The sequence below is a fragment of the Propithecus coquereli genome, unplaced genomic scaffold, assembly GCF_000956105.1.
Source record: "Propithecus coquereli isolate 6110/MARCELLA unplaced genomic scaffold, Pcoq_1.0 Scaffold543, whole genome shotgun sequence".
NCBI classification, from domain to species: Eukaryota; Metazoa; Chordata; class Mammalia; order Primates; family Indriidae; genus Propithecus; species Propithecus coquereli.
In genome coordinates, this window is record NW_012151319.1 from 716,638 (window position 1) to 726,853 (window position 10,216).

Here is a 10,216-nt window from a genome sequence, read left to right on the forward strand (position 1 = left end):
TAGCATGCTCCATGAGAGCTAAAAAGCCAAGAAGAACCAGGGGGAGATGGAGAGAATGAGCAAGACAACAGCACAGTCCTTTGTAACTTAACCTCAGAAGTGATACCTTGTCACATGTTCCGCTCATTAGAAGCTAGCCCATACTCCAGGGGCATGAATTACTGGGAGATGAGGATTATTGGGGGCTGTCTGCAGCTACAACAACTTTTCAAGACCATACACTTCTGTTTGTTAGAGGATGAATTCTGTACTCTGAGGCAGGTTGCATTCGCATATATAAGTATTAAATGTTAGGATAACTAGAGACCTGAGTTACAATGAATGTTTAAACTTGAGAAGTTCGTACTCTTACTGGCTGATCTCTGCCCATCCTCCATATTCCCTGCATGCCTGGGCTGCCCCTGGTGAGTCTATCTTGGAAGATTTTGCCTGGGTGGGTCTGTCTGTCCCAGACTGTCCCTTCTACATCTCTTGTTTAGACATTGGCTCTAACATACCTTTTTTTTTTCATAATTACATGAGATATACATCTTTTGCATATTTAAATATTTACATCTTTAAAATTAGTGTTCAGAATCCTCACTGCTTTAGGGAAAGCTCAACTTTTATTGACCAGTGAGTATGAAGCAAGAGCTCTGGGTATAAGGCAGTGGTTGCAGTGTGCCTGGCAAACCCAGGCCGTTTTGTTAATTACCCAGGGCTTCTCTTGGCCCCAAGGATATCCAGGCATCACAGCCCGAACCTTTTGCCATCTCTTATCCCTAGAGGCCAAGTTAAACATTCCCCGAACCAGTCTGGCCTCTAGAGATTCTTGCGGGCCAGGTCAGGTCTCTCTATATCATTCTGTGTGTTTTGAGTTGTTGTAGCTCTCGGGGCCAACTAGAAATACTGAGTTGGACTCCATTACAGTTGAGATTCACATGCAGAGCATTTTGAAGACAGTATATACCACTGGACATTCCAGCAAATTAATAATTAATATTTCTGTCCCAGTTTATCAGGAACAGTCTGCCAATGTGACCCATCTTGTTTTGATTATCATGCCCAGGATTTGCAGAGGTGACTGAATGATGGCAGGAAGAGGTCAGTGCCATTGAAAGAAGTTTTATTACTAGAGCTCTCAAGGGAAGGAGGCATGCCAGGTGATTCAGGGCCATGTGGGGAAGCTTCCGGATTAGTCAGGAACAGGAAGGAAGAAGAAATCAGAGCCGACAGTCTTTATGGGGTTTCCTTGGGAAGAAATGCACAAGGCAGGGTAGGCAAGTTTGAGCAAGTATAGGAAGGGCTTGATTGAATAATTTCGGCAGACTCTAGGTTATGGGAGTGGTCTCTAGTTGTGCGGTGCCTGGCCACGAGTTGCTTTAGCGCAGGGGAAATATTGGTTTGAGGTGTGAGAGTTAGATAAAAGAGGAGTCAGGGACTTAGGCTTTCGACTGGTTGATTTGTGTATGAAAGGCGGGTTCACGGGAGTCATTTGCTATCTTTTTAAGAATTAGCTAGCCCTGGGAGGAGGGGCAGTCTCCTCCCAGCCAGCAAGACCCCAGAGATGTCAAAGCATCATAAAATATAGAAGATTTTAAAAAATGATTAATACACCATTCACTAACAAATGGAAAGTGCAACATTATGTAATACTAAGAAGCCTTGAGAAGCAATATTTTCTTAATTGTTTATCAGTCATATCTGTTGATCTGCCCCCCACATCTAGTGTAAATGCACATATGGTGGAGAGTGCAAATTCCACTAGGGGAAGCAGAAATGGATATAATCTTATAATTTATTAAGCTACAGGTACTAATGTCTCTCTTTTTTCTGTTTTGCTCCCATGTGCACAGATTAAGGGTGAAGAGTGGGCAGATGTATATATGTAGGTATATATTTCATTTCTTAAAGCTGACTCTGTCCCATTAAGCATCAACCAGTTCAAACCATGGGTAGGTTAAACATGGGGACAGAGTGATCTGGGAAGCTTTAGCTCTAGCCACAGATGCTCTCTGGAGCTAAGGCAGTCGGGGGGAATGTGACTTTGTAATTTCTTTGCTCTTGTGATCTGAGCAGCAGAGACAGCATCATAGCTAACTAGCATTAAAGGGCTTTTTGTGTTGCACTATCTCATTTAATCTTTGGAACAGCCCACTGAAGTTAGCTCCATTTTACTGAGGAGGAAATTGAGCTCTGGCAAGGTTTAAGAACATACTCAAGGTCACACAGTATACAAGTGATAAGCCTAGATTTGGACCCCAGTAGACTGAACACAGAGTTTATGATTTTTTACTTTCAGGTGACCTGAGGCTCAGTATTCTCAATGGGTAATCCATTCAATTATCCAGGTGATCGTGGAAGGAAGAATCATCCCTCCTTTCCCTGTTTAGTTTTTCAAAATGCAGGTACCTCACCTTTCCTGCCCCCTGGGGGAAATGTGATCATGTCACTTTCCTTTGCCTCTTCCTCCTGCACCTCAGTACTTCCTCATCCTGTTCCAGTAATAAACGCCGAGGTTCTTGTTGGAACACTGTCCTTCTGTTTCTGCCCTTTCCCTTCCGGAGTGTGGCCTGGGCTGACAAATATGCACTCTCTACCCCTGAGAAACCAGCCCAGAATGTGCTGTGGGGCATCTTCAGGTATGATACAACATCAGGTGCTTTTACAATCTAAGAGTACTGTTATGTTACTAATGGAGCGCAAAAATACTATTATTGAGGAAACTGGGCTGTCTTAATCTAACCAGTTTTATGTTTCACAATAAGCAAGGCAGCTTTTTAATTCAATTCTCCAGTAGAATCTTAGAAAATGATTGACAGAACTTGCTGTTACATTTCTCTGTTAATGACAGATTTATTTTCCTTTTCGTATTTTCAAGAGTGATTTTTCCTGTTTCTCTCATTTATCCCCCTCTCTGCACAGTGTCACTAAGACCATCACACGGTAGTGCCATCCAGGATCACGCTTCATGCGTTCCATTTGCATAGGTTGTGAAAGGCTGTATTGGCTTGGGTTCTCTCAGAAGCAGGCCCTAAGCCAAGAATTTGAGTGAAAGTGGTTTATGAAGGAAATCCCAAGATAAACCAGAAAGAAAGGAGGAAAGAAATGAAGGGAAGAAGCAAACAAGGGTTTTGTTTCTGTAAAGAAAGTCTCTGACTCTACATGTTGGGAGGTGGCTCTGAACTATAATCACATCTCAGAGTTTGCTCTGCCTGAGGCTTTTCTGTCTCTTCATGGGTCAGTCATTGGCTGCAGGTGAGGTATCTGGTGCCCAGGACAGTCTTCTGGAGTCCTTTAAGGACGAACCGTCTATTAACAACAAAGAGCAGTTAGGTCTAGGGGACAGGTGCGGACCTGGTAGAGCAGATCTAAGCATATTAGGATAGGGCACCAACAGTGTCCACTTCAAAGGCGAAGTCAGAAAAGCCCACATATTCATCCATATTTCACTCTCCTTTCGCAGCTGAGAGACTTGAGAATCAGAGAGGTAAAATACTTTGCCTAGAGTCTCACAGCTGGCCGGTAACCGAAGCAAGATCGGACCTCCATGGCCTCACTCCCTAACCAGTGCTCGAGCACCAGCTGATAGTGGCAAAGGGCGTTATAGTTGTTCCCATTACACCTCAGTTCCCTTTAATATTGTAGGCATTCGTCTGAACCTTTTAAAGCACATTTTAAAAAAACTTTAAATCAACTTTATTATATACAATAAATTGCATTATTTTTAGTGTACACTTCATGAGTTTTTACAAATGTATATAATGTGGCAATAATCAAGATGTGGGACATTTCCATCCCCTCAGAAAGAGCCCTCTCTGTATTGTAATGAGTGGTCCAGGCCGCTGATCTGCTTTGTCATTGATTAGATTGGCCTTTGCCTAGTATTTCTTGAAAACGGAATCACACTGCATGTACTGCTTTGTGTCCAGTGTGTTTCGCTCAGCATGAGATTCGCACGCGTATTAGTGTTTTGTTTCTTTTTATTACTCAGTAGTATTTCATTGTATGGATACACTACAATTTGTTTATGTTACCTGTAATGGACAGTTTTTGTCTATTATGAATAAAGTTGTTAATGAACATTGGTTCACAGGTGTTTTTGTGGATCCCTATTTTCGTATCTCTTGGGTAAATAACATGTTGCAGAAGTGCTGGGCTGTGTGGTAATGGCTAAGTTGCTTTCTAGAGTGATTGCATTTTACATTCCCAGTAGCAGTGAATGGGAGTTCCAAATGCACCACATCCTCTCCAACACTTGATATTGCCAGTTTTTAAATTTTAGCTGTTTAGATTGTATGTAGTATTGTTTTAACTTGCATTTCCCTGAAGATTCGTGATGCTGAGTCTCTTTTTATCTGCTTACTGGCCATTGGCATGTGGTCTTGTGCGAATTGTCTGATCAAACCTTTTATACAATTGTCGATATATGTGTGAGGTTATTTCTGGACTCTACTCAGTTCCAAAATAGCTATTTTATCCAGATTATGTTTATTCCATCATGTCTACATTTCCAGATTTGTTTCTATTGATTGATTTTTCTCCTGATTATGGGCCATATTCTTGTGTTTGTTGTCACATTTAGTAACTTTATAGTGGAAACTAGATATTATAAGGTTTTTTGGGGGGGGGGAACGCTAGATTTTGTCATCTTTTTAAAAGTTTTATACTTTTTTTCCACCTAGCAGTTAAGTTACTTGCTTGGTCCTTTAGAACCTTGTTTTGAAGCTTCGTTAGATCAGGTTCGAGTAGCCCTTACTCGATGTCTTGTTTAGATCCATTACTAGGGTGTAACCCTGCTGCGGTCTCCACTCAGTTCCCCAGACGTTCACTATGGCCTCTCTCCCCTGGCTGGTCGTAACCTGAACTGTCACAGCCCTATGTGAGCTAGGGAATTCATCTGCATGTGGAGTCCCCGTTGTCCTTGCCTGGCCTTGTATATTTCTCCTCTATGTTTGTGCATCTTAATATTCACCCAGACTTAATGCAACCCCTCTGTAAGTTTCTGGAATTTCTCCAATCTCCTATGCTTCACTCTACAAATTCCACCGGTCATGGCTTTCTTGAAATCTGCTCCCCCTCCCCCAGCCCCCCAACTGAGCAGGACCCCCTTCCTTTGCTTGGGTTACTCCTCTTTGCACTGCTGTGCAAAAAGTGCTTTCAGGTAGAAATGTGGCGTAGTCTTAGGACTCATTTTCCTTCTTTCAGAGCTCACAGCTTTGTACTACTTGTTGTCCAACATCTGAAGATCATTGTTTCATATATTTCATTCTGTTTTCTAGTTACTTACAGTAGCCCTTTATTTCATCATGGCCTTCTTCATTTTTTTTGAAAAAATTCTGTGTAACCTTTTGTGTTCCAGCTTCATGTATTTTCTGTGTTAAAGATATGCTTCTATTTGCCCACATCATCTACTGTTTGTATTTGGTGTTTTGGGGCTGGGATACACTCAGGTACAGTATTCTGCTGAAGGCAAGATCTTAAGTCATAATGCGTCATAATGCCATAGCTTTTACTCCTTTGAATTATTTTACTTTTATTTTAAAATGTTGCATTATTGAATACAACATACAAAAAAGTGTATAGCTTGAACTATGTAGGTTGAATCAGTATTTTTAAAGTGAGCAACTGTGTAATTGTGATAAGTGAAAGCAACAGATCACTGCCAGCATGCACAGAGCCTCCTTTATGTGCTCTGTCCCAGTCACAGCCCCTCCCTCCTCGGGGAGATGACGACTGTCCTGTCTTTCACAGTAGAGGGGCCTAATACTTGTCCACAGACCTAGGGTGATGTTTCAACGTACACTAACCCAAGCTACACTGACCTTCTTGTGATTCACTGTCCATTCCCTTGTAAACACCATTGTATCCCAATGCTGGACACCAACTCCTTGGCCCAACATGTGGCCAAAACCCAAAAAAAAACCCCCCAAAAAAAATTTTTTTTTTGGCCAAAACCCAAAAAAAAACCCCCCAAAACAAAAATAATTTGTCATTTTAAATTATAAGAAAATGTTTAGGGTAACTTGTATTCTTTTTTTGTTTTTCTTTGCACTTTGTGGCTCCTCCTGTAGCTTCACCACACAGTGAAGAATGTGTTTTAAGTTTCTAAAACGAGGGTAACTGCTGCAAAGTCAGAGGATGGAGGGCTGACTTACAGATGGGGTGACGGGGGCTTCATGGGGAGGCAGCACGTGAGCTTTGCTCAGAGCAGTGGTGCTGCATTGTGGCTACTTATTAGAATCACCTGAGGAGCTCTTACACCTACCAGGCCTGGGTTCTACCTGCAGAGACTCCAATTGGTCTGGGATTTTTTTTACAGGGTCTCTGAATGATTCTGGTGTGCAGAACCAAGGACCAGGATCTTAGACTAGAGCATTCTCCTTGAACCGGGACCAGAGTTTTTTGTTTGTTTATGTTTAAATTTCTAATCTACCACAGACTCAGTGATATTTTTTGTAAAATACCATAAAAATGAATTACTAGAAAAGTTAAAAAACAAAACAAAACCCAAAAAACACCCAGAGGCAAAGAAATACAAAACGCAAGCCCCAATATTATTAGATTCAACATATATACAATAATAAAATTGCTATAAAGATTTCAGAATATTTACTGCTGATTTCTGTACTTACTGTCATGGATGTGAAACTCGTTCATGGACTGGTGCTGGTGTGCAGAGTAGACCAGCTTGGAGCAGTGCTGATGTAGGGGCAGCATGGAGGAGTCCTGTCTTCAGTGAATGGCAGCATGTGCCATGGAAATAGATTGGGTTCAGATAAGAAGGGGCCTGGAATGCTGGGACAAATAGCTTGATGTTATTCTGTAGGCATTGGGGAGCCAAAGAATTCTTGAAAGTCATGATCTAATTGGCAACATTGTGTATGATGGATTTACAGTGAGAATGCATTGTTGACAAGAACCTGCAAGGGCAGAGGGGTGAAGGGGTGTGGACTAGGTAAATAAAGCAAAAACTATCACATTTTGGGAGCAGTCACCGCAGAAATGCTAGTAGACTCCTCAGAGGATACAAGAATTTAAGCTAGCTACTCCCTAAACCTTAAATAATCCAGAAAACAAAACTAAATTCTAAAAAAAAAATTGTACCTAATATATTTTCAGAAACCACACAGATAGAAGATCCAAGAAAACAATGGAGAGGGGAACAGGAGAAAATGCTCAAGGACTATCTCTCAGTGGCCCAGGACGCACTCAGGACACAGAAGGAGCTGTACCACGTGAAGGAGCAAAGACTGGCATTGGCCCTGGATGAATACGTGCGATTAAACGATGCCTACAAGGAAAAGTCAAGTTCTCGCACAAGCTGTAAGTGCAGTGTGGCTACTCGGACTTTAGAGTTGGAGGCTGAGTATTGTAGGTAGAAGAAGACCACTTGCATTTCTGAGAAGTTACATTTTAAGTCCGTTCCCCTCCTGAGAGGTGGGGGCACACCACAGATTTCTCAGTGAAACCCCTCAACCCCATTCCAGATGAAAGTCTTCCCGTTTGGGGATTATGTGTGCCTTCCGTTCCTGCTCCTCCCTCTGCCTGATTGTCTTTTATTTATTTATGAGTTAATTTTTACCATTTCAGAGCAAGACCAGTAATTTGGCCTTTTTGCTACCTTATAGAATATGTAGTGGGGAGGAACTGGAACTCTTAGCTAAAGCGAGGTTTCTGTTGATGGCCTGAGTTGATTTATCTGCCCCCATCTCGTAAATTGATAACGTGGAGCTGCCTTTGTTTAAAGAAGCAGCTGTGATGGGCTCAGAAGTGCTACATAAATTACCAATTCCTGGATAATGCAAAGCTCTCACCTACGCACCCAGAGTACAGTCCTCTAAAGAAAAAAAAGGCCAAAAACCAAAAAAAAAATAAACAACAAGGGCCGGAAGAAAATCCAATTTAACGAATTTTTTTCTTTAAATTACAGAGATTCGAAGGTTACTTTTTATATTTACATGTCTGGTGAATGACAATAAAGGAATTATAAAAAGAAATAAGTATCCACAGAAGCACATAAATCTTGTCATTTTAAGAGTCAGTAAATTCTAAGCTGAGAACTAGTTAGGCAGCTTGTAAATAATTATTTTTTCTCTTTCCAAAGTATTCTCAGGATCTTCATCCAGTACTAAATATGATCCCGACATTTTGAAAGCTGAGATCTCCACTACACGATTAAGGGTAAGTTGATTTCAAGTGTGGTTCCACGCTGACTATGTGTAGACTCTGAAGGCTGTGGAAGGGGTGTTAGTGGTCATCTCCCATCCCATTCATTGTAGCAGATTCCTCCACCGCTCCCTGATGAGTGGTCTTTCTGCCTCTGTTTGAACAAGTTCTGTGTTAGGATCATCTTTGTTATTGAGGTGACACATATTCCATTTATTGCACAGTTTTATTGTTAGAATATTGAACGAAAATTTGATTCAATATTAATAACTTGTCTTTGCTCATTGTTCTGAGTTTTATCCTCCAGCGTTAATCCAAGTTACTGTTTCATCAGACAACCCGATATTTAAAGATGCCTACGATTTGCATCATCATGTCATGTCATGCTTTTCTAGGTCAGACTTGGCTAGGTCCTCATAATTCCTCTTACAGGGTTATTTCCTGATCCTTGCCATAAATCTTTTTGATCAAACTGCCGTTAAGGCCAGAGATTGTTTATTCTTGATTTTTGGAGTATTAAAGACTGTTCACCAAGTAAAGAAACTCATGTACCCAAGACCCAGCTCATGAAACAGGTTATTACCGTGACTGCAGAAGCCTCCGTTGTGTCCTTTCATCGTCCTTACCCTTCTCTCTAAAGACAGACCATCCTCATTAACACAGAGGTTAATTTTTGGCCTGCTCTGCGCTGTGTAAAACCGGCGTGCTACCATATGTATTATTCAATGGCTCGTTTTGCTCAACGTTTTGAGATTCATTCACATTCACTTTTATTGCTGTGTAGTATTCCCCTTTTGTGTATATACCACAAATTCTTTATGTCATTTACTGTTGATATACAGTAAAGTTTATTTCAATTTCTGATTATTAAAAATTACACCTTAATGTACATGTCTGTTATACATGTCTTTTGGTGCACATATGTACACAGTTTTGTTGGTTTTGCAGCTAGGAGTGGAATTGCTATGTCAAAAAATATACCCATCACACAGCATAGTTCTCCAGGTCCATGATGTTGTAGCAAACAGCAGGATCTCCTTTTTTATGGCTGAATGAGCTCACTTATATGTGGAGTCATAAAAAAAAAAAAAAAGTCAAATATACAGAAATAGAGAATAAAACAGTGGTTATGGGGAAGGGGTAGGGGAAGAATAAACAGACATATAGTTCAAATGATACAAAGTAAGCAGATATGTAGGATGAACAAGTCTAGAGATCTAATGTTCAACATGAGGATTATAGGTAGTAACACTATATTGTATTAGGGACTTTTGTTCAGTAAATAGATTTTAGTTGCTCTTGTAACAAAAAAACTGTGTGTTGATGGATATGTTAATTTACTTTACTATAGTAAAGCATTTTACTATCATTTTTGCTATTTACCATTTTACTATCTATATGTATCCCATAACATTAGGTTGTAAACCTCAAATATACACAGTACAATTTATTTTAAAAATACACAGTCATGTGTCACTTAATGACGGTTACATTCTCAGAAATGTGTCGTTAGACGATTTCTTCATTGTATGAACATGATAGATGCACTTACACAAATGTGGATGGTACAGCTACTGCATACCTAGTGTATGTGGTACAGTGTATTGTTCCTAGGCCACAGAGCTGTACAGCGTATGACTGTACTGAATACTGTAGGCAGTTGTAACACAATGGGAAGTATTTATGTATTAATATTTAACCATGTCTAAGCATAGAAAAGGTAATGTGTTGTCCTACCAAATTTTTCAACTCCATTATAATCTTATGGGACCACCATCATATATGTGGGCAAATGTCATTATGACTGTACATGTCTTACTGGATACTGCCTAAGTTTCAGCCCTTTTTACTTTCTAATGTCTGCATTTGAGGCTCTAAATTACTTTACATGGCTTTCTCCTACATCCCACAAGTTTTGATTTTTGTATTTTCATTATCACTTAGTTAAAAATATTTTTTAACTTTCTTAATGATTTCTCGTATGAGTGTATTGTTTAATTTTCAAACATTTGGAGATTTTTCTTTAGTTGATTCTAGCTCAATTACACTGTACTTTGCAGTTTTAAAA

The 10,216-nt window shown here is 40.2% G+C and overlaps 1 protein-coding gene across 1 annotated transcript in view; it reads left to right on the forward strand.

Annotated features, from left to right (window-relative positions):
- The window catches only part of WWC2 (WW and C2 domain containing 2), a 197,905-nt gene that overhangs the window by 104,479 nt on the left and 83,210 nt on the right, over positions 1 to 10,216 (forward strand). Inside the window, exons 3-4 of the mRNA XM_012657458.1 lie at positions 7,102 to 7,305; positions 8,087 to 8,163. Coding sequence (XP_012512912.1) covers positions 7,102 to 7,305; positions 8,087 to 8,163 — 281 coding nt within the window. The remainder of the gene's footprint in view (positions 1 to 7,101; positions 7,306 to 8,086; positions 8,164 to 10,216) is intronic.